General features: G+C 37.9%; 1 protein-coding gene across 7 annotated transcripts in view; it reads right to left on the bottom strand.

Annotated features, from left to right (window-relative positions):
- Positions 1 to 14646, bottom strand: part of LOC131369866 (uncharacterized) — a 38067-nt gene extending 23421 nt beyond the window's left edge. For 4 of the 7 annotated variants that reach the window (XR_009207344.1, XR_009207346.1, XR_009207345.1 and 1 more), the window contains exon 1: positions 14500 to 14614. Coding sequence is in view for 2 of the 7 variants with exons in the window: in XM_058416755.1 (XP_058272738.1) it covers positions 2188 to 6441 (4254 nt within the window). In the remaining 5 variants the exon portion in view is untranslated. Of the gene's footprint in view, positions 1 to 1520; positions 6493 to 14499 lie in introns of those variants that run through there. The other 3 variants (XM_058416755.1, XM_058416756.1, XR_009207348.1) reach the window with 3 other exon arrangements.
- Between the last annotated feature and the right edge of the window lie 11459 nt (positions 14647 to 26105).

Genomic DNA, 26105 nt, shown 5'->3' with positions numbered 1-26105 from the left:
TGTTCACTCTCTGGACCCTTCGGTACTGTTCGGGTCAAATAGACCTGGGATATTATTGGGGTTTTAAAAGCACTACAGAAATAAAAACATTAACATTAAAGTTCTCTACATGTTCTGTCTTTATCCCCCATAATATTTGGGATTAATGTTTGCAATTGGAGTTGTTAGCACTGTTGCCTCACAGAAAGAAGGTCCTGGGTTCGAATAGACAGGGGCCTTTCTGTGTGGAGTTTGCAAGTTCTCCCCGTGCCTGTGTGGGTTTACTCCGACAGTCCAGTCCCTAATTAGGAAAAAAGCGGGTGTAGACGATGGATGGATGTTTGCAATTACTAGATCGCATTTACCAATGAAAGTGTCATCTGTTTTTGTGTTAAAGTAGATTTATAAATCTCTAATCTAAATTTTTTTTTTTTAACTGATATATCAAATACAGATGATAAACACCAACAGAATTCAAAACACTTTCAGATAGTAAATTTGACTCTCACAAGCATAATAATGTTATGTTGTGCTTGTGAGCATCAAATTTACCATCTGATTTACGCCACCAAGGTCTTATAGGTATTATGGAATATTTTGTTACACAAATTTTATCACAAAAACAGAGGACACTTTCGTTGTTAAATGCAATCTAGTAATTGCAAACATTAATGCTAAATATTATCTATATTGTTTGGGACAGAAAGTGTAGAGCAATTTCATGTTTTGTTTTTATTTCTGTAGTGCTTTTAAAACCCCAATAATATCCCGGGTCCATTTAACCTGAACAGTACCAAAGGGTCCAGAGTGAACATAACACAAGGGCTGAAAAAACTAATAAGTTGGAAGTATGCTGTGGAAGAAGAGTGATGGATCATATATTTCTTATTCCCAGGAACTTTGCAGCACAGATCAGCAGCTCTGAATACAGAAACTCACATTAACTTCTGGCCATTCTTCGCTGAAGTAACACTAAGGTCCAATACAGTAAAGTAGAGGTACAGATCAGCAACACATTTTATGGAAGGTTCAAGAGACAGAGGCTTACAGCTCATCTATTTCTGCTGACCCGTCTGAAATCAAGATGGCGGGGAAATGCTTTAAAAAAAAAAAAGAAAAAAAAAGAAGGAAGATTTCCTGCAGTCAGCAGCATGGGGATCAGAGGTCAGGAACAAAACATATAAAACACTTGTTCACGTAAAATGACCAATTGCTTGGTAGTAACAGTAACTCTATTTAGCGGTAGGTCACATCACACCACACCACATTATAATCCTAGACCAGCACTAGCCTAAGGTTATATTCTTTATGAACTAATCAATGACGTTTAAAATTCTGAATTGTTCAGTAACAAATCAATATATTCTCTAAATAAAAACCTAGAATAGACTAAACTACAGGTTTATTTGTTAAATCTTTATAAAATGCCTTCATTGATTTTCAAATCAGGTTTGCCATCACGTGTCCATATAAATGTAAACAGTCCTCCGTGTTCATCATTTCTTCAAAACAACTGCAAACAAATTCACCCAATAACAAACCACATTTTCATACAAGTTTTATTATAAAAAAAGTCTTTTAAAAAATATATGTAGCAAAAGCTCAATAATATAAAAAAGTACAAAACGTTTTCAAAACGTCCATCAGTATTACCAGTTAAACAAAACAACCATTTCAAGTAGGTTATAATACTTATATTGGGAAAGAGAACAAATAATGAAACCATCCTTTTCACTAGAAATTTCAAAGAGCAATAAGACCAGCTTTTACAATTTACAATAAAACAAAATACAATTTTACAAAATTACATTTTTTGCACACTAAAAATTGTACAGTATGTGGTGGCTGATTACCAGCAACAGTAAAAAGTCAATAAAGTTGTTGAAGGCAAGAAATGAGCCAATGTCATGCTTCATTAATTAAACTTCCATCATCTCATCTTGCTTTTACTGATTTGATAAAATACCACAAAAATAACATGGTGAGTATGAAATAGATCATAAATACAAGTTTATTTCCATACTACTTAAGAACCAGGTTAGTTTGTGTTCCCATGGTTATACGTTTTCAGCAAAGGCACATTTCGGCTTTTTGGCTTCGACAAAATCATCCGTCGACTGCTTCTCTTTGATAACATATCTGTCTTCAAGAAGTCTTTTGAGTGCTTGTGTCCTGGATTCCAGTTCTCTTTTCACACTATTTTTACGTTTATGTGAGGAGGTACTCTTTTTTTGTTTCCACAAATGTGCTACTCCACTTACTATAGACCTTTTGCTTAGCCGAAGGTGAATCTGTGTAGCTGTGGGATGTTTCATGCGCATTAAAAATTGTGATGTAAACAGGAGCAATGGACGACTTTGTCTTGCTGTAGAACTGCTGCTGAACCATTTTGCTATTCCGGTTGCTAATACTGAATCCATACAATTTCAACTTTTTCATTCCTTTCTTATGTCCGGTTTGTTTTGTCTTCTTAATTATTTTCTTGTCGGCTTTTGCCGTTGTCTTTTTCTCACGTGCATCGGTTTTAGTTTGTACAGATTGTTGCTTATGATGAACTTTCAACAGAAGCTTTCTTTCTACTCCTTTTTTGTTCCTCTCATCTTTGAAAGGATGCTGGACATCTTCAGAAGGAGTAACACTGTGGTTAATTAGATGTGGATTTGGAGTGCTCGTTTTTTTCACCACGATATCTGGGGTGAAAAGGTCTTCAGCAGGCATTGATGCAGTTCTAAACTTTACCTTCTTACATGGTGGATATCTTGGTGGAGAAACCTTTCTTCTTGCTGCTGTTGTCGGTGAAGAAATAATGGTCTGTCTCTTTTTAATAGTTTTTGTAGGAGATTGAGCCTCACACTCTTCTACAATAATGGGCATAGTGAGTTTAACACTATCCGAGTGCACTCGTTTATGCACTTCTTTATCTGCTGATTTATCAGATAATTCTGATTCTTTATCTGGTGAATTAGAGCTCTGATTTGAATCTCCTAGATCAGGGTCTGGATCTGCAAGACTCATATTAACTCCATTGGTTGAAGGATTTGAAGTGTCACTGCTACTTTCTGAGCATATGTTCATGTTTAGCTCTGGATTATCAGGTTGTGGAGGATTACTTTGAATTTTCTGCTTGACTGGAGAGTTTCTTTCTTCTCCTCTTTCTTTTGTTTCTTCTCTACAATTCTGGTCATCTTCAGCTGGAGTAACAGTAAGGTCACTTGGATGTGGTTTTTTGGAGCTAGCTTTTTCATTTACCAAATCAGCAATGAAAGGGTCATTTACAGTTTTTTTTTTACCTTTGCATAGTTTTGACTTTTTGAATAGTCGATTTTTTTGTGGAGAAACCTCATCTCTTGGAGTTTTGGTTCGCTCTGGAACAATTGGACTTTCAAGGTTTTGTGCACAGCTCTGTACCGTATCACCTGGATTAAGGTCTGGTACTGAAAGAGTGACTTCAGATACAGCATCCTTTGGAGTTGGTGAGCCAGCTATGCTGCTACTTTCTGATAATGCAGTACAATTTGAGTCTGGACTACCAGACTGTGGACTACAGCTTTGATCATGATGACCCTGGGTAGGAGGACTTCTCATTTTAGGACTACTACTCCTTCTTGGGCTGAAGAGAGGTTCTTCCAGGTCTAGAGCCAGTAAAGGCGTCTCTTCCCAGCACATGGGGCAGAAATGTTCACCATTCCAGTCGGTGTTGGCAACATGAGGGCAAGTGAACTTGATTAGCTTGCTTGAATTGCAGAAATCCTTTGATTTATTATCTGGGGTGACTGATTTTGTTTCATCTTGGCACAACTCAGAAGGCTCTTTTTGCAAATCGCAGCCAGACTGTTCCTTAAAAATTGTTCTAGTATCATCAGGAGAGAGAAGTGAGATTTCGATTAATTCAGAGTCACTGCTGGAGTTAGCATCATTAGAAAGATCTCTCTGCTCAAGGAATTCTGAGGAAGTTTTAGAAGTGACAGACTCCCTTGTTGCATCGTGTTCAGATTCTGTTCTTCTGATCTGGGACAGTGTGTCTGCTGTGTCATTTGAGGCTTCAGATTCTTTCTCAAGATTTCCATCTTCGTGCTTCTTTGATGGTTCTTGTGTGTTGGAGATTTTATCATTGGATTTACTTTCACATAATTGGGGCTTTGCGAGCTCTTTGTTAATCATCTTGTCATTCTGGCAATCGGTCGCTGCATGACCCACCTCTGTAGAAGGTTCAAACACTGAATAATCATCAAGAGTGTTAAAATTTGTCTGTAAAGCATAATCAGTAAGGTTCAAGTCCGAAATTGGTTCTGCAAGAATATTTCCTATATCAGCTGGCTGTTCATCAATGTTCAACCATGAGGACGTAAATTCCTCAGTTGGTAAGTTAGTGTTGTTTTTCAGAATGTGGTAACCATGTGCCAGCTTCGATAAGTCTTCCGGCTGAAGATATTGAAACACTGCTGTCTGCATTTCTTCTTCGGACACTTGTGAACAGACACTAGATAACTCTGAAGGGAACATATGTATTTGTTTTTCTAGATTTTGTATTTTTCCATCCCAGAAGAGATCCAAGAGACGCTTCACAACATGTGCTTCTTGTCCTTTTATGCTTCTTTCTGGTTGGTTTTCTAAAGACTTCACCCAGTTATTAAAATTCTCCATTGTAAAATTCAGCACTTCAACCTTGGACAAATCAACTATATTGCAATTTGATTCGTCACTTTTGACTTTATTGTGATCCTCTGGAGTTTCTGATGTCAGGACAGTAGAGCAAACAGGGCCTTGAGATGTGGTAGTGCCAACTTTAGACTGAGGAACGTCAGCACTCGGAGTGTCCGATTTTTGGCTGTTAACTGTTGATTCATTGTCATGTTTGTTACTTTCCTGTGTCTCAGGGTGTGATCCTGAAAACTGCAGTAATTCCTTGATGATCTCTTTGGGCAGATTCTGTGCATGTGAGTCTTCCTTCATGTTTTTGCCCTCGTTAACAAGAGTCCAGACAGCGTCGATCTTGAAGGGAAGGCTATCGTTAGATGTTGTAGTGCCCGGATTTTTATTTTCTGCACTGGGGACCTGCTGAGAAATGGGTGGAACGACAGCTACTGATTTGTGGGATTGTTGAAGCACTCTCTCCAGTGCTATAAACAGCTCCAGAGTTTCAGCTACGTCCTCACTGTTCTGCAATTCTCTATGTCTGTTATCGCTTTTATATCCATAATTTTTCTTAGTGATCGAGTCTGTCTGAAAACTTCTGCTTGGCATCCCTTTGAAACTTGGAACATGTGGTGCTGTCAATTGTTTACCAAGCACTTGTTCATTCTCTTTTAAGATGGCTGTTCTTTGGACAGGTGCCTGATAATTGATCACCTTTTGGATTTCATTACCGTGTTGAATTGGAGGAGCATTACAGATTTGGGCAGATTCTGGTTTCTCAGAACAGCTTGTCTTTGTGGGAATGTTGCTGTTTTTTTGCTGCTGTGTGGTATAACTGGCGTTGTAGCAAGACAGAGGACTATTGCCCTGAGGTAAACCCAATTCTGCACTTTGATTTATCCTCTGATTTTGGTTTTGGATGACAAAATGATGAACTGTGTATGATGGGGGAGAAGGTAGGTTTGACGTTAAACTTTGATGGTTATATCCACTGCAACTGGCATAATTGTTCTCCGTCCTGTGCGCTGAAAGCTGATGATGGGTCTGTAATGAATGTTGAACCTGATTCCCAATCTGGCTTGAATGGCTCTGACCAGTCTGATGACCGTGGTTTAAAACCTGGGATGGAGTGATGAGCCTTTGTGATGTAGCAGGGTAGTGGTTAAAAGTGCTATATAAAACACCATTTCCTTGTGCTACTTTAATCTGACCTTGATTGTTGTGATTGTTCTGCGGTGCCTTAGTAGACACAGCATGACCAGACCGATCTGTTTGTTGTAGCTGAGCTGCAGGTTGATGGATCTGTTCTCTTTGATAAGGTCCATTCACAGGCTGGTACTGAAGTAGAACTGACTGATGCCTCAGGTTTTGTTTAACTGCAGAATTTGCACTACTGTGATCAGACAGGTACCATAAAAGAGTACCATTGACTTTGTTCAATGGTGCCATATTATAGTTCTGCTGAGGAACAGTATTTCTGCTCGAGGCCTGGTGACCAAGATGATTGTGGAGGTTTTGAATAGGGGTCCCATGCTGAGCAGCTGGCAATGGTGCCAACTGTAGATTTGGTAAAGTAGCTCTCGTCGAAACTGACGGTCTGAGAATCATTTGAGGCATCGGTCTCGATTGCAAATCTGATGAACTTGAAACAGGCTGGGAGGAAGTCTGACCGTTCTGTAATCCATGAGACTGTTGATTTGCCAAAATTTGTTGTCTTCTGTAATATTCCACCTGGGCTGTAGGGCTAGGCATCCTGTGACAAGGAACCCATTGTGTTGCGGGCAGTGGACTTATAACAGGTGGTGTTTGATTGTACGCCTGCATCATGATGGATGATCCCAACCTCCCCTGGTTCTTCAGTGATGATGTAGATTCTGACTGTCCCAAAATACAAAAAAACACAAATCTTAAACATAGTGAAGCATAAATAAATGGTGTAACAAAAGTTTCTTTTCCCCCAGTTGAATGATCTAATAAAAAAAGTTATGGATTAATCATTCATAAAAAAAAAAAGAAAGAAAGAAAAAAAAAAAAAAAAGAGAGAGTAGCCCCAAAAGTCTTCAGGATGAAGTAGTTTCCACTTTCTGCTTTCTTTGGAACATGAAAAGCTGTGTAGTTTTGTCTTATTAAGATGAAGACCGAGAACAAGAGAGAGTAAAAGGACGAGTGAGTATAGCTTCTGTATTAGACCTGATAACAGGAACCAATTTTTTTCTAAGATCTTTCCTTAACACACACTTTCCTGGAACAACTTACAAAGTCTTTAACCAAGCTTCCTTATTTATTTTCATGTTCAAATTAAGGCTGTCAATAGATACATTTTTTTTGAACCGCGAATAATCGTACCCTTTTTGAGTGATTAACTGCGATTAATCGCACACTTATAGTGAGATTAAACATACACATGTTTAAAATGTCAGTTTGGTTTGCTAGTAAAAACAGTGTATGCACACACACATGCGTACTATCTGGGGTAGCGTTCAGTCGCTGCCGTGTTCACACGACACGATGGATCGGCGACAGGAGGTTTCACGATAGGAAGAATCGCAGACATCTCTGTCTGGTCCCCAAACTGCATTTCACAACCGAGCATCCTCGAGAAAAAATAAGGAAATAACGCAAGATCACACGTGAGATCAGAGTTCTGGCATGAGACTGGAAATGGAACCCCACGAGATTTTTCAGTCAGAGCTCCTTTCACACGGCAGGATATTAAGTCAAGCTTTTTGGTCATTCACACTGCACGATTGAAGCTCCGCTTTGCCTTGATTTTGCAAAACTAGTCGGCAACTGAAATGCCGTGCGTTGTGAACTCGGCATTAGGGTGATAAACTCCCGACCCCCAATATCATCTGTGATTAAACAATAAACATACACATGGTCAAAAAAGGGGATCTTTTTCTTACAGCCAATAAGAGATGAGACATTTAAAAAAAAAAGACCAATAGAGATATATACCAACAAAAAGCTACCACTACTGCTCACTACGATCTCTGGAAAGTGTGAAAGTGGGTCATAAAACAATTCACATTCCTGTAAACACCTCCCCCTCTCCAAGGAGACAATGGTGAAACTATCTTCCGGAACTAACCAAGAAGGCTTTAACCTAATTTACATTCTCTTACCCTTCAGGTTTTTAATCTCAAGGAATACTGAAAAAATATGATGATATACTTACTATATGATGTGATTGGTGTTTGATGTCATTCTAAAGGTCATGGTGCGATTGGTGAAAAAGATCTGATTTCCAATATCAGAGTGTACTAAAAGTTTACACAGTCTGTACTCCTGTTGGAGATATGTCCTTATGACCTTATTCAAGCCCCTCTTAGGTCACGAGATAACAATCTGAGCTCTTGTCCTACTATGTCCTTTACAACCTTATCTAGTGTTACCACTTGGTCCCAAAACTAAAAGCATAGATCACAAACAAACTCTGATCCAGATGTGTCTTTACGACCCATTCCAAACCAGGTCTTTTGTGGACTCGTAGATTTTACAACCTTCTGTCTCTCTTGGACTCTGCATTCAGAACTTCCCACACTATTATTGTGGGTCTCTATTGCCAGGTATGACTTTGACTCTGTAACTAGTGTTCTTCATACTATGCTGATCATTTTAATTGTTATTGTGTTTTGTATTTTTCTAATTGAATTGAGTGATTTAAGCGTAACCTGCCTGGCAAAATAAAATGGTTAATTTTGACTTATTCTGAGCCTATGGAAAATCATTATTGCACACCTCTTTAATCTTAGGTTGTGAACTTAAATCAGAATGGAGAATGCCTTGACTCACCTTTTCAAGTACATATATATACACACACACACACACACACACACACCAATAAGGAGCTACCACTACTGCTTACTCTGATCTCTTAGATCAAGCATATTAACACAATGGAGCACCAAAAAAACAAAACAAAACAAAACATACATACAGCCACACCTCTGGCTTCCTGTGGGAATTTATCTCCTGAAGAGGTCTGTAACCCATCAACAACCCCCAAACCCCCACCAGCACCGGCAACCACACCTGACACACCCCCAATTTTCCCTACAAATACTTTATCTATCTACATGTAGAATATCGTAGATTCTTTGAGCACAAAATTGTCCCATGCCACTTGTCCCAATGCACAGAAAAAGGTGAAATCTACTTTGGCTATATTTGCAAACATTTTAGAGCATGAAAATATTAAATACTGGTCATTATCAAATGGTTGTACAGCCAGCTTTTATTTCAATGTAGAATCAGCAGACATGGTGCTTTTTAGGTTATCTGGACAGGGTCACATCCTCTGGAGCAGTGCTACTGAGACTGTAACTTTTGATCGCTGTGGCTGGAGCAAGCTAGTCATGTATTATGCATCTAAACCTATGTATCTGATGTGTGTTCTAAAATTGCTTATAAAAGAGAATGTTAATATTGCTATAACTTTTGACTATCTCGTTGAATATTTAATACAGAAAAATGTAAAACTCATGTGATGGGTCTTTTAAAATAAAATCCTTAATCTATATCAGTGTTTGATCATTATTACCGACTTTTCTTCTTCTAGCTGAACCACCGCGTGGTGTTCGGACGATTTGGATTACTGATACAAATGTATTGTCCGTATAAAAAAAAAACAAAAAAAAAAAAACAACCTTTACTTAGAATGGAATTTTCGAGCATGGTCAGAAAAGACTGCAAATCGATGGACCCATTGACTGAATGCGCAATGACAAATTGAGCCTCTAATCACCTCTAATTTCAACGGTTACCAGATCCTTTGGCGAAATCATTTCCTTAACCACATCTATCAATCTGTTTAAAATCTCTAAAACAATTCCGCAAAGCTGTCTGCATTAGTGATCAAGGCAAAATTTATTCTTCTCCTAATGAGTGTTATTGTTCTAATTATTTAATTATTCTAATATTAGGATCTAGCCCTTTACTAGCTTGCACATTTTCAATGTTAGGAGGCGGTATGTTCTCCTTGGCGCTACCTATTTGATCGTTTTCTATGTTAGGAGGTGTTATATTCTCCGTTTGAACATTTACCATTTCAGGGATGCGCACATTTTCAGTTTCAGTGTTTTGTGGAACATTGGCATCGAAAAAGTTTACAAAACTGTCATTTAGCATAATATGGCTTTGATTAAGATCATGAAACAAATCTTGCGGAGATAACGGTCTATGATAATGATCGTTTTCTGGAGTAGAGACGACATTGGCCTTATCTTCTGAACAAAATGTCAAACTATCATTCAGCTGATTCACTGCATCTATTAATGCGGGGTTTAACTGCGTAGAATGACCTTGTTCATTTAGACTATTCTGTAACGCTAACAGACTCTGATGTATCTCAAAGTATGTTGTGGTGAGTCTCCGGTGTAATGATTACACTATATTCCGTATTAGGGCTCTGACTAACAAGCTGATGTGACGGTCCTAAACTCGTTTAGTCGGTTGATAGCATCGGTTAAATACAGGTTCAGAGTTGTGCACGAGTCGTGTTGTAACAGACTACTTGAAAAAGTCAGGTTTTCATCCAAGCCGGAATCATGAGGCGATGGATTATTTAAGACGCATTTTTTTAGCTCCTGAAGCTGTCGTGAGACTCAGTCGCTTCTGCGCCATGTCTATTGAGAAATCTTCTTAACAATTCTATATTCACCGTAACACTATTGTACAAAGTTAGTAGGTATTCTGTACCTGAAGTGTTTCCAAGTGTATTATATAGATGTTCATAGTTTTCCAGTGTTCTGTCCCTTAGTAGGAAGAATCCATTCAATTCATTGGCGAGTTCCTCTAGATCATTAGCCACTTGATCTTCTCCTTGAAAGTTGTTGACGTTGTCTTGTTCATCGATTTCACTCAAGTATTTGTAGGGAAAATTGGGGGAGGGGGTGTCAGGTGTGGGGTGTGGTTGCCGGTGCTTTTGGGGGTTGTTGCTGGGTTACTCCCCTTCAGGAGATAAACTCCCACTGGAAGCCAGGGGTGTGGCTGTGTTTTATCATTAGAAACATTATTCATATCCATATGGTTGGTTGTCTGTGTGTGTGTGTGTGTGTGTGTGTGTGTGTGTGTACACGCATGTTTTTGGGGGGTGTGGCCATGTGAGACCCTTTCAAGAGATAAACTTCCACAGGAAGCCAGGGGTGTGGCTATGTTTTATCATTAGAAACATTATCCATATGGTTATGTGTGTGTGTGTGTGTGTGTGTGTGTGTGTTAACGAACTTCAAGGGTCAGAACAAAACCATTACTTAGCAGAGCAAATCAAGCAAACATTCTTCAGAAACTTTTGCTCAACAGCAAACCAGACAGGAAATCACCCAAACTCAGACATACTGGCAAAAAAAGGAAAAAAAAAAGAAATATTAAATAGCTCTTTTTACACCACGGTCATGGCAAACTGTTGTATGGCATTTTCACAGCACAAAGGTTTTATTCATTATACATTGTATTATTTGAAATAAATGTTATACAACTTTGAGCATGGCACATTTGGCAGAGCAGCCAATCTTGAGATGAGCAAAAGTATTGGAACACACAGATCTGTTACAGTTCTGTTATCTTGCTGGCAATAAATGTGACTCTCAGACATCACCAAACTGTCATATTCTACATTTGTTTCTTTGTTTTTCTTCTCTCTTTAGTAATGCAGGAGTCTCAGGTATTATTTGCGCACATTTGCAAGGAAATTTGCTGGTCATTTTTTTTCTAAGCATACAAAATTTTGAAGTAAAAAAAAAAAAAAGTTTTATAAAAATTTTGTAATTATTATAATTTATTGTACTTTATTTTACTGTATAATTAATCTCCTACTTAAAACAGCCTGCACTCTCACATATGCTGAAATTTTGCAGAAGTGAAAGAACTTTAAATTAAAACAGGTGTTAGGGAGGCAGCCATAGCAGATTCCAGATACTAAATCCAAACGTATAATTTTCTGAGAAAATAAATAAATAAGAAGATAAAATAAGAAATTCATTAAAACAAGAAAAAAAGATTTAATAATTAATTTGTTAATTATTTTATTTAAATGTAATTCTTATTGAGAAGCAGCCGTTTTCCCAGACAACATAACCTTGACATGTCTGTACATTGGGTTTCCCTGAAAGTAAATGTTTATTCCATGTATAATATGTTTAGAAAGTTGGGCCTTGTTTCTGAATCTTTTAGTAGTAGAATGTGTAAAGGTTTTTTGGTCACGTCAATATGAAAAGGTGATTAATAGTAGTGTTCACTTAATTGTTTATTATTATCTAGTGTTCTCGCAGAGGAAGGATCACTAACCTATTCGGGAAAGGTCATAAACATTCTCTCTCGCAACCAAATGGGTCGCAAATCTTAGTTGGTAAACATAGTCTCTAACAGGGGTACGGTAAATGAGGGGTTTACATTAACATAGCCTGAAGGACAGCCTACCAAAATCTGTATAAATACCAGAGGTTTCTTATCTTGATGACCACAGAACTGCTGAGTGTGTTCTAATCTTCAGTAAAAGATTCCTGCAACATATTTCCAAGTCTCCTCACTCTTCTACTGGTCTTTGGTTAATATACAACAAGGACTAGGTAAGTTTATCAAGAATGATGTTCTGCTATTGCTAAACCTCATTTAAAAATAGCAGCCAAGGCTTATGTTAGTGATGTAGTGAGCAAAGTCATGACCAGGACACAACCACAGAATCAAGACGGATCAGGTCTTGCATTGATTGCATGTAAACAATCTAAAATACCCCTAGGGCAAAGTCACATGATTCTGAATCAAATATATTTTTTAACATCATGGCTTTCTTACCCAGCCTGTCCCAGAGGGTACAAAGTCAGAATTAAATATTCACACTACCATATACCCAAAGCAGCATTGGAAACGACACTTGTGTTGAAATTCCTCTGCTTTGTGCTCTGTCGAACAACGCCCCATTAGAATTCTACATACCAGGAACCTAATTTGGACGTCTGTACTGTAAAATATTCAATCCTCATGATTCCAACATACCTAATGATGCAAAGGTGGGAGTCATTAACTATCCTATAGCATAGTTTTTTTTTTTTAAAACCAAAACCTGGATAAGAATTAAGATATCATTCTTTATAAAAACCACATTTTTGTACTGTTCACACAATATGTATATAAATGCTTGCTCATTTCCATTTAGCACAAGAGACATTTCCACACATTAGCCAAGAAGTGCCATGAAGACGCTAAAGCAGGGACATGACGTGCGTTACTCCACTATCAGCTAATCCGCTAATCGAATGCGTAACACCAGACAAGACAGTGTGAATAAAAAGGACAAGAATGTACTATAATGCAGCCTTATATGCATACCTTCTGCTCTGTTCTCATGAAAGGTGCTACCTGCTTTTCACACCTGAGGAGCTTCCTAATTTAAATGACAACAGGGGAGACAGTGTCTAAAGCTTGTCCATCAGAAGTGCAAGTGGCTCATCAACAACAACAGTGTCACATTCCCGTTCAGATTACATTATCGCAAAGCAATCATTCGCCGTTTTGACCTGAAATTAAAACCAGTATAAATTATTTTTTTTACCTCAGAATGTAGATTTCTGGTGCAAAGCAAGTTTGTGAATGAAGAGCTAGGGGGCATGAAAGTCCAGACAGGACAGTGATTAACATTACAAAACATGACAAAAAAAATAAGGGTTGTAGCATGGATAACCTAGTTTTTAAAGTTTAAGAAATTACACAACCAGTCGATTTCCAGGAGAATTATTTCTTCTTCTTCCACAAACGTTTCTCTCTTCTCACTTCCCCATTCTTTCTCCGTGAATAATCTTTGTCCTGACTTTTTGGTACAGTGATCTTGATTGTTAGTCCAGTTTAATTTTAATTATAAATAATTTTTATAAGCCTTCTTGAAAGCCTTCTTCAACCTCATTTTCAGTGTATAATCAGTAAAACAACCTTTATTTAGGACTATGGCCTTGATAGAACAAATAACAGGACAAAATAACATGTACAGTCTCAACAATTTTTGTTTTTTTAAAAGACATGAGCATGTGACATTTGGAGGAAATAAACCAAATTCCTTTTAAACTGAGGTGGAAAAACACTTTTATTGCAATTTATCTTGCTGTATATACCGAGACGAAAAATCTGTGTCGGTTCAATCAGTGTGAATCGAGTGACTCTTTTGACTCTGATTCACTTTCAGCTTTCTACAAATTCCTCAACGTAGATAACAATAGTTATACTGAGCAAATGCCTAAACCTTTAAATATCATGCTGGGAAATGAGCAAACGATTATATAATGATGCAAAAAAAAAAAAAAAAACCAAAACACAAGATGTACAGTATCTTTTAAAGTTTCTCACTTTGTCCGAACTATTTAAGGCACGTGCGCATGATTAGCAAGTTACAAAAAGATATATATGCATAATTAATAAATAGCTATAAAGTAGCCTTTATTAAAATTTTAATAAAGGCTACTTTATGTGTGTGTATTAAAGTTAATGCTGTATACAATCAGAAATATGTGCGCGCATAAATTTATTTTATATATATATAAAATTTACACACACACATTTTATATATATATATATATATATATATATATATATATATATATATATATATATATATATATATATATATGCATAAAAAACTATTTTCCTATTAAAAACTATTAAATTTTCCCCGAAAATTAATTTCATGCGCGCGCACATATTTCTGATTGTATACAGCATTAACTTTAATACATAGACAAAAGTGCAGTAACTAAAACCCAGCATGCATGCATTCATTTGGACGATTATAAATAATAAATCACCTATAAGTTTTCTTTACTCCAAGTATATAAACATAGCGCCAAATATTCTATATAGCTCTCGTTATTATTATTTGATATAAAACCCGACACTTACAGCCCTCAAAGTCTCCAGCCTCCAGTCGTTTGAGCTTTAATCCGGTTTGTATGATCCATGCACGCGCACACACACCGTCCAGCTCGCTCTAGCTTACACACACCCTCTCTCCCTACTTTATAAACACACACTCATACACACACGTGCTTGTTGTCTTCTTCGATGTCTTATGCCAGCTTTAGGTGCACATCCCGCCACCTACTGGGCTGGAGTGTGAGGCGTCAACGTCAAGGGAAAATATATACAGTATATATATTTTTATAAACCTTTGTTGCTTTAAGAAACTTAAAATAACTTTCCAAACTTTATATGATCTGTTTATAACATTCTGTAATGTCAAACAACTTATGCCAACGGATCTTAATTCTTCTTTTAACTGGATTTTTTCCCCCTCTGGCATATGCCATACAATAAATAGAGCTGAAGATGTTGAGGTTCTCTTTGGGAGGTTGGACAGGATTAGGAACAAGTACATCAGAGGGACGGCTCATGTTGGACGTTTGGGGGACAAAGTTAGGGAGGACAGATTAAGATGGTTTGGACGTGTTCAGAGGAGGGAGAGTGAGTATATTGGTAGGAGAATGTTGGACAGGGAGCTGCCAGGAAGGAGGCAAAGAGGAAGGACAAAGAGGAGGTATATGGATGGAATAAATGAGGATATGAAGCTAGTGGGTGCAAGTGTTGAGGATGCAGAAGATAGGGATAGGTGGAGAGAGATGATTCGCTGTGGAGACCCCTGAAGGGAAAAGCCGAAAGAAGAAGAAGATACAGTAAATCAGCACATGCTATACGGTTTCTGGGAGTCTACATTTCATACACAGACCAGATTCTTTGACTTAATCTTAAGCATTATAATAGCAGCATAAATATATGAAATTACAAGTTATGGTATTGAAACAATATTAATCACATTAACCACAAGAAGTAGAAAATAAATAACGCTTGAGAACAGTAGAAGTTCTTTATTATGAAGAGTAAAACAGATCTGAGTTATTATTGAATAATAAGGGCTCAGTACTTTGCACAGAGAGAACACCCAGGGCTACCAAATCGAATACCACATCTATTTTTACAAAAAGCTAGGCTGCAGAAACCAGTCTGGCTGAGGATGTGGACTACACAAACAGTTAAGAGGAGCGCTAACCACATCAGCAGGTGCGAAGAGTGCTAACCAAAAACAGCAGAGGCAAATGTAAGTTAAAAGGTCATGCAGTATAAACAGAGTGCATGAACAATTAATATACTGACACAGCAAAGTAGAGGATGAGCTAAAGCTAGAGTAGAAAGTTAGAGTACATCAAATAAAACTTACCCATTTAGAAGAAGCAAGAATGATCTGTGAGACTTCTGGTGCAAAGTAGGCTCGGAGCTGAATGTGCAAAGATGGAGAAAATAAATAGTTTATATATGGGCATCGTTTTTTGTAACGAAGGCTGAAAATATTGGAAAATCAGAGAAGCAGAAATTTCCATTAAAGGTCATGAAGGTCGGAGGAGGTTTCAATGATTCTGAAAGTAAGGGCGATTTTAAGAAGGTGTGCAGATTAAAAGAAGAAGGCACCTGATAGTGCATAATGCTTTGTGGCTGAAGATATCTTCTGAAGACTTGTCTGAAACCAGGTTTTGCTCCTTCTCATCCAAGCCTGAAGAGTCTTTATTGTTTAGTTTTTGCAAGTAAATAATTACAGTTTTTCCTTATTTGCTAAGGAAACTGGGATCCACTTAATCTTCATCACCTTCTTAGCACAGCATAAGTCTTCATTTGCAAATGTCTTAACACTTTTTCATTTGTTTCACACATTTTTCACACCCTTTTCCCAAACATTTACCACACGTCTCATTGAAAGACTCCAAACTCTATTGGATTAGCTACATCTTTTCACACCTAAAAGAAAGAGCTTGCATAATTATGAATATCTAATGCACCTGAGTGAAACTCGTTTACACAACACTTCAATCAGCGATCAGTCCTCTTCCATCTATAAAAAGATGCCACCTCTGTGCTGCTATTTGCAAGCATGGATCAAAGAAGTGAAAGGCATGGAAGGAAAGTAAGAGGCCATGGAAGAAGAGCCAAAGGAAGAGGTGTTTGCATGTGTGGTTGAGATGCTGCAGCAAGTGGGCAAAATAGAGCTCAAGTTTCCAATGGAATTCAGGCAGAGGTGGGTAGAGTATCCCAATTCTGTACTCAAGTAAAAGTACAAGTACTTATAGAAATATTTACTTAAAAGTAACTGTAAAGTTACTGTAAAAGTAACAATCTTCTTAGTTACTTGAGTAAGAGTAAAAAAGTATCAGATGAGAACTACTCAAGTAGCTAGTTACTAGTTACTTCTGATCTGATTGAGCGAAAAACCGGAATTTCAAACTACTTGGGATGCTTTCACACACCTCTCCTTAAAAGTCTTTGTTCTGCTTTTATAAAATATAGGTTGAAGTAAAGTAGCCCATCTCTGTTCAGTTAACATTACATGACCTGTCATTTGCAATAAAATCTCACACCCAGGTGTTTTTCTAACAGTTAACTGTCTTTATTTTCACATTCATGAGACAAACTTGTCAGTATCTGCATTTAAACAAGCTAACAGAACAAAAGAGAAGGTGTGTGTGTATGAACTTGTTTGTGTGTTTGCCCTTCAGCATGTGAATGTTTGTTTGTTTTTGTCATGTTCTTTCTTGAACACTTTGTTTTACAGAATTTTACTGTGGACTGATCCTTGTTTTCTTGACTTGATCAGTTCTGCATAAACCTTAAGCTTGTTTGGTGAATCCTCTTATGAAATATATGCATTTTATAAGTACATGCATTCTTTAGGTAGGAATAAAATCAAATACAATCCTGTTTTTATTTTCTATGCATGCTCTACACTTTGAGGTGTCCGTATTTGTGTATAAATGCATGACAGTGTGCTGTAAAATTGATGTAGTTTTGTGGATAATGGGTGTGAAATTGTCCAGATGTTTAGAATGAACGTTTGTTCATGAACCTGTTTGTAGGGTTCACAAGATATGGCTTGCATGAGAGGGCATATAAGGGGAAAAACTAAAATAAGGTCAATGTACCCATAGTTACCAAATGACCATTAATAGAGTTCAAAAAGACATAACTGACACTTACTGCTCTGTTTTTTCAGGTTGGAGCTGGAATTCTTGTACACTGTCAGGTGGTTTTGGTGAACACAGCATGCATTGCATTATGAAACTTCTTTTTGACATCTTGGAGTGAAAACGGACTGAACTTCAGGCCATGGGTGATCTGCCTCCGTTAACTCGCACTCGTCTTCCTCTGCTTCAGCTTCATCATCTTCCTAACAGCCTCTTGCGAAGCAACATCTCGCGAGACTTGAAAACAAGCCATATAAACTAATTATTTTAAAATCTCTAACATTTGACAGTAACAGAGGAACGCTGCCACATGTAGCAAAGTAAAAGTAATTTTTTTTTTTTCACTGTAAAAGTACAAATCTTTAAATAAAGTACAATTACCCAAAAATTTACTCAAGTAAATGTAATTTGTTACTACCCACCTCTGAATTCGGGCAGCAATTATTGACCATGTCCTCAATCATGGCTTGTCCTTTAGAGAGGCTGGAGGAAGGGTCCAGCCCATTCCGAGTCTGAGCACCGTCTCCTCTATTGTCAGGCTTTTGACACTGGCCGTATGAGCAGATGTCTCATGGCAATATTTGCTTCTGTTACATATGTTTAAGTGTTGAAGCATTTTGCAAACAAAATGAGTCACTATGGCCAGTGAGCTTCAGTTTCAGCCTGTGTGTTAACTGTTTTGAAAATGCAGTGTTTAAGCATTTGAGAAACACTGTAATAGCAGGTAATTGGACAAGACCCTGGACCACCCTGTGATGTGTGAAGTCAATAAGGAAGTGGCGCCTATAAGTAAGCGCCAATTTTTTCTAAAAATTGTTGACTTAGCCTAAAAATAAGGGGAACTGGAGAGGAGGAAAACTGACGTCATCAAGGGGAGGATGGTATCAATTTAGGGGCGGTATTGGCACAAATGCAAAAATAATGGGAACTGGGAAACGTATGTAAACTAAGGAAGGAGGGACTAAAGTAGCCATACACTGAATATAATGGGAAATTGCTGGAAATATTTAAATTAGAGAAAAGGAGGCGCCCTGGGGCACCTGGGGTATAAGTAGAGGGGACTTTTTCGGGGTTTAGGAGACCAGCTGCTCTCTTCAGTTGGCTGAATAAAGAAACCCGCTTCTTCTCATCTGTTGACTGAGATCTCTTTTATTTCGGCTAAGTTTTATAGCTTGTGGAGGTCATTGGGAAAGCTAAGAGAAATAGATACAAACAAAAATTCCACCCTGTGATATGTCCACTCGGAGGGGGCTCTGAGTTCCGACACCCCCACCCAGAGTACATTGTTAACATTTATCTCACACAAACTGAGACACCCCCACACACACACACACTGCATGGTGTCTGTGGTGTGGAAGTTCATCTTTCTGTAATTGTGAGAAAGTTAGTGGAAACATTGTTCAAGGTTCTTTATTGTTAATACCACCATATGTGCAGACATACAGAGAAATTGGAATACCGTTTCTCTTCTCTCGTCAGTAACACTGTCATTTCAGTCAGTGGAACAAAGAACAGACTTTTGTGTGATAGTACCAGCCGTATACTTCTAATAAATAGTTATAAATAAACCAGTGAAATAAAGAAACATCTGAATGAATATATGAGTAAGTGTAGACAGTGAATTCTATTAAATATACAAATGTATTCTAAGGTGCAAAGAAACATTCAGAAGTTAGATGCAAGACAGCATGTATGATAGCAGCAGTAGGACAGTAGTGCAAAGAAGACTAAAGTGCAAACAGTGTCAGATTTAAATAGTTTGTGCCTGTGATGCTGAACAGGTAACGTTTACACAGGTGTTTGTAAACAGTTCCATTTGTATAGAATTCTGTCGAGTATAAAGTGTCTAATGTGCAATGAAGAAGTGGGGGTGAGCTGTAGTTTCAGAGTTCAGGAGGAGGTGGGGGAGGAAGGAGATCCCATCCCAGTTCAGCATCCAGACAGCCTGATGGATGAAGCTGTTTGAAAGTCTTGTGGAATGAGGCTGGAGGCACCGGTACCTTCTCCCTGAAGGCAGGAGGCTGAAGTAGAGGTTTGTATGTGGTTTGTTTGTATGTGGTCTGAAAAGTGTAGCTGTATTTAAAGAAGAAAATAACAAAGCCCTTTTCCTTAAAAATCCTGACCAACAGAAATGTTGGTTAAATGATCTGTAGAATATTTACATGTTCTGTAGAAACAGTTCAATGTTAACTGTTTCTACATTTAAAAAAAAAAAAACATTTTAGAGCATGAAAATATTCAATACTGGTCATTATCAAATGGCTGTACAGCCGGCTTTTATTTCAGTGTAGAATCAGCAGTCGTGGTGATTTTTAGGTTATCTGGACAGGGTCACATCCACTGGAGCAGCGCTACTGTAGGTTATAATTAAGCATAAGTTCAGAGTGGCGTCATGTGGAAGTCCTGAAGGGATCTGTAATCCATCAACACCACCCGAAAATCATCAGGAACACATCATATAAAGCTAGCACTCCCCAAAAGGTTGACATTTCAGGAGTCGACCAAGTGACTTTGCATCCTTGGAAATCCATCAGCGGTTATACAACTTCTACGCTCTCCATTGTTTTAAAAGCTCTCCCTTCCATTTTCAGTGTTTTCTGTTCTATTTTAGATGTGGGTGAACTCGATGAAGAACAAGATGATGACGACGACTTTCAAGGAGAAGAAAATAACAATGTCGATCAAGTGGCTAATGATCTACAGGAGCTAGTCAACTCATTGAATGGATTCTTCCTACTAGGGGACAGAACATTGGAAAACTTTGAACATCTATATAATACACTTGGAAACACTTCAGGTACAGAATACCTACTAACTTTGTACAATAGTCTCGAATGCTTGAATAGGTGTGTTATGGTGAATATAGAATTGTTAAGATTTCACAATAGACATGGCACAGAAGTGTCTGAATTTCCCGTCAGCTTCAGAAGCTAAAAAATATGTCTTGAAAATATGGATTATAGTGTAATCACTGCACCGGAGACTCACCACAACATACTTTATGAGATAAATCAGAGTCTGTTAGCGTTACAGAATAGTCTAAATGAACAAGGTCATTCTACTGTAGCCCTTCTTAAACGGGAAATTCTAACATCAACTTTAATAGCTTTGATTTAATTTCTTTAATTTTGGTGAAAATAGTAGGTAAAGAGTTTCAAATATGCTGAAAGAATTGGTTTCGTTCACATCCACAGGCTTCATTTTGATGCTGGAATGGTCATTGTGATTGTATGCGTGGACCAAATTCTGTACAACATCTGTATATAAGTTGTAAAATATCTCCACATCCTGGTCTTTCTGTTGAACCTTTCACACAAGTCAACAATGTTGTGTTTTTTCATTAAATTTTGAAAATTTTTTGTTAACTTCTCCTTTTCGCTCAGTTTGTAGTTTTTGGGCACTCTACTGTAATGGAAAAATGAATGTTTTAATTATTCTGTGTATGATTTGTATGCTCGTGTGTGTGTGTGTGTGTGTGTGTGCATGATTGTGTGAGTGGGTAATGCGGAAATGTTGTTACTTGCAGTTAGGCCAGACCAGAAGACAATGTCTGGTGAAAGTTGCGAAAAATGGGAACAAAGTCAACTTCAGTCAAGAAAAGAGAAAAAAATAATTCCTTATATGGCATGAATAATAATAATAAATCATAAAGAACAGAAAAGGAGAAGGCTAAAAGAGAGCATGCCAAAAAGGGGAAGTACCTCTCTCCGTGCTCTTTCTCTGAATGTGACAGACATTCTAAACCGAGAATAAAATTTTGCCCTTGCCTACACTACTTTCCTTTAGAACGGAATCCAAAGCTTTAGTCACCTCTGTTCTGGTCATGTTTCGTAACGCACGAACCCAAGCACGTTTTACGGTGACTGAGAAGTGCAAAACAATATAACCCATCAAAAAAACACAATAACAAATCAGAAAACTAAATAACATCCAAAAACACAAGAAAACTTCAAACAATGTGGAAAAGGAAGGTATAGTTTGTAAATGTAATTCTTACTGCTGATTGGACGAGACATCTGTCACTCAAGATATATACAAGCAGTAGGAAACTGTGTATCTAACTTTACTTTATTTCTTGTTCTGCCTTCACTTTAAACCATTTTTTTCCCCAATAGTGCAACTTATAATCTTATAAAGATTATATATATATATATATATATATATATATATATATATATGTATATATATATATATATATATATATATATATATATATATATATATATATATATATATATATATATATAAATATATAAACTGGAATTCTTTCAATGATACTTTAAGAGAGATAGAGATAGATCTCTCTTACCCACTTTCTCAATGATAGCTCTTTGCAAACTCTCGATTCTGCCAAATGACCGGAAAAGTGCTATGACTGCTGCTAATTCTGCATTGAAAACCATTTGACAATGACCAATACTGAATATTTTAATGCTCTACACTTTTTTGCAAATCTCCCCAACTTTTTTGGTGCATCAGGACAAGTGACCATAGTTACTCAAAGAATCACCAATATTTCACATTACAGAGAGAGAAAGTATTTGAAGTGAAAAATGGTGGGTGGGTCTTTTGTGTGTGAGTGTCCTTAAAATGTTGATTGCTATCAGAGGCTCTAATGGTTTGATGGAATTTGAGTGGGGGTTTAGAAGATAGGGATAGGTGGAGAGAGACGATTCACTGTGGCGACCCCTGAGGGGAAAAGATGAAAGAAGAAGAAGAAGCAGCTTAGGTCAAAGTCTAATGAGTCAGTATTATCATCCATATGGCGGGCAACGGAGTAGCCAACAAAGTGCTACAGAATTTGTTTTGACAGTTCAGGTTAAAGACCAAAAGATTAATAATGTGTATTTGTCATATCAAATAATAATTTGGATTTCCGGGTAAAACGTTGAGGAGGGCTAAAGTCATTACTTTAATTGGATTTACAGCCAAACACACAAAGACACACACACTCCTCAACGTTTTAGCTGGAAATACGAATTATTATTTGATTATATCACAAATATTCGAAAGTCAATACACGCTCATTAGTCATTAACCTTTGCCATTTTTTGATAATTACTTTTAATTACACATCATTAATCATTTGACCTTTGACCTGAGCTGTCAAAACCAATTAAAGTTACAACATATGGAAGGTACTACTGGGGTGTGGGTAAAGGAAACTGATAACATTGTTTGTTCCTTGTTCACTGACCGAATGCTAGACTACGTGTGTGGCTCATGGTATCAGAGCCAAGTCAATAGTCTGTGCATTGTTGTACAACCATTAACATAATAATTACCATTCACCTTTGACCTCTAGCTATCAAACCAAAGTTTGATGGTACATGACCACCCTATTTGGCTCTCAGATCCTCCTCCATTTCACTCTCAGATACACAACTGCTTCTGCTTCACAGGTCCTACTTTACACGTAAAGCCACACCTGAAAACCCCTGTTTCACTCTGTCGGAGAAAATTATATGCCTAGATTTAAAATAGCAATACTCTGCCTAAAAGTAGTGGTTATCTATCAAATATCTATCAAAATATTTAGCTACTGATTAGTAGTTGGCTTTTGATTAATGCAAATATATAACCTTTATAATAATCACACAGAACTAGTGCAACAACCACACTGAGAAGTGTGAAATTGAGGGGATTTTCAGGGCCCAGAATAGGCACCCAGATGAGAATAGACAGACATAAGCTAGACATAACAGCGTCTTATCAGCATAATCAGCATCGCTTAATAGCAATGAAGCGGGATAGTGTTAAGGTTTACTTAGAAATAGAAGCACATTTAAATTCAGACATAGAGGGCTTACTAAGAAATAGAAGCACTTAGTAATAGAAGTGCATCTAACTAAGATGACACAGCGAAAAGTTCAGGGTACGTACACATAGTCGTAGAAAACGGCGCATACCTGAAAGGCAACTTGAAAGGTTGCGGTCAAATGAAGGAAGCGTGCCCTTCTAGGTAGGGGCTACGTTTCTTAAGAATTTCCAAGTTGGTCTGAAATTACAGGGAATTTGAGAGAAGGAACATTGATGTCATCAAGACCTGAGGTATAAGAAGAGGGGAATTTTTGGGGGGTTTAGGGACCAGCTGCTCTCCACAGAAATGCATGTGATTGACTGCATGGCTGAATAAAGAAATCTGCTTCTCATCTGCTGACTGAGATCTCCAAGTTTTTGATAGTTTATTGAGTTCATTGGGTAGGATTATTGAAATAATAGAAATAGACACAATCTAAAATTCCACCCTGTGATATGTCTGCTAGCAGCAGAGGTTGTTGTGTGTTTGGGAATTAATTGTGTTAGGAGAAATAGAAGTAGAAGTAGTGGTGTGGATAATTAGATGGTTGATGTGAATACTGTGATGAGCAGACACGATGAGGGAACAAAAAAAAAGAGAGGAGAAGGGTAAGTGTTAGGTAAGTACATTCATATATATATATATATATATATATACACTATATATACACTATATTGCCAAAAGTATTCGCTCACCCATCCAAATAATCAAGAATCAGGTGTTCCAATCACTTCCATGGCCACAGGTGTATAAAATCAAGCACCTAGGCATGCAGACTGTTTTTACAAACATTTGTGAAAGAATGGGTCGCTCTCAGGAGCTCAGTGAATTCCAGCGTGGAACTGTGATAGGATGCCGCCTGTGCAACAAATCCAGTCGTGAAATTTCCTCGCTCCTAAATATTCCACAGTCAACTGTCAGCTGTATTATAAGAACGTGGAAGTGTTTGGGAACAACAGCAACTCAGCCACGAAGTGGTAGGCCACGTAAACTGACGGAGCGGGGTCAGCGGATGCTGAGGCGCATAGTGCGAAGAGGTCGCCAACTTTCTGCAGAGTCAATCGCTACAGACCTCCAAACTTCATGTGGCCTTCAGATTAGCTCAAGAACAGTGCGCAGAGAGCTTCATGGAATGGGTTTCCATGGCCGAGCAGCTGCATCCAAGCCATACATCACCAAGTGCAATGCAAAGCGTCGGATGCAGTGGTGTAAAGCACGCCGCCACTGGACTCTAGAGCAGTGGAGACGCATTCTCTGGAGTGACGAATCGCGCTTCTCCATCTGGCAATCTGATGGACGAGTCTGGGTTTGGCGGTTGCCAGGAGAACGGTACTTGTCTGACTGCATTGTGCCAAGTGTAAAGTTTGGTGGAGGGGGGATTATGGTGTGGGGTTGTTTTTCAGGAGCTGGGCTTGGCCCCTTAGTTCCAGTGAAAGGAACTCTGAATGCTTCAGCATACCAAGACATTTTGGACAATTCCATGCTCCCAACTTTGTGGGAACAGTTTGGAGCTGGCCCCTTCCTCTTCCAACATGACTGTGCACCAGTGCACAAAGCAAGGTCCATAAAGACATGTATGACGGAGTCTGGTGTGGATGAACTTGACTGGCCTGCACAGAGTCCTGACCTCAACCCGATAGAACACCTTTGGGATGAATTAGAGCGGAGACTGAGAGCCAGGCCTTCTCGTCCAACATCAGTGTGTGACCTCACAAATGCGCTTCTGGAAGAATGGTCAAAAATTCCCATAAACACACTCTTAAACCTTGTGGACAGCCTTCCCAGAAGAGCTGAAGCTGTTATAGCTGCAAAGGGTGGACCGACGTCATATTGAACCCTATGGATTAGGAATGGGATGTCACTTAAGTTCATATGCGAGTCAAGGCAGGTGAGCGAATACTTTTGGCAATATAGTGTATGTATATATATATATATATATATATATATATATATATATATATATATATATATATATATATATATATATATATATATATATATATACAATATATTATTTATATTTATATTATATATATATTTTATATACATATACACACATACACAGGGGAAAACCCCATCACATAGCGGGAGACTTGAGGTGAGAAAATGAAAGTCAGAGGTTAGAGAGAGTAGCAGCGGTGTGTGTTGTGTATGACAGATTTAGATTTAGCAATAGAAACAAGGGGTTGAGAGCACATTTCTGGGAAAGAACAGACAAAGATAGAGACGGGTTGAAAGGAGACAAAAAACAGCAGATCAGTGATAAATTGTGAGCACTGATGGCATTTGATATGTTAGAGACATTGTGTTGGTGATTCCCTGTAATAAATTGTGTGGAGAGAGAGAGAGAGAGAGAGAGAGAGAGAGAGAGAGAGAGAGAGAGAAAAACTTAAGAACCTCTGAGTGCTGAGCCCAATACTGATATTGTGTGCAGTGGTCAAAACCACCTACAGATCGTTTGGATAATTTGAACTAGTACGATTTCTCTCTACTAGTGAGCTGTGAGACAGTATCATTGTCACAACTGATGCTTTGAAATTTTTTGTCTTGATGGCAAATAAGTCTTTCTGTTTTGCTCTTTGTTAAAGCAGTGTTGTTGTTGGGCAGTTATACAGCTACAGTTATACAGATACAGTTGTGTACCTGGGTTTTAAAGCTTAAAAGGATTTTTTTTTTTTCTTTTTTTGTCAGTTCAGTCGTTT

The sequence above is a fragment of the Hemibagrus wyckioides genome, linkage group LG19, assembly GCF_019097595.1.
Source record: "Hemibagrus wyckioides isolate EC202008001 linkage group LG19, SWU_Hwy_1.0, whole genome shotgun sequence".
Lineage (NCBI taxonomy): Eukaryota > Metazoa > Chordata > Actinopteri > Siluriformes > Bagridae > Hemibagrus > Hemibagrus wyckioides.
This window is presented reverse-complemented; position numbering and strand designations above follow the sequence as displayed.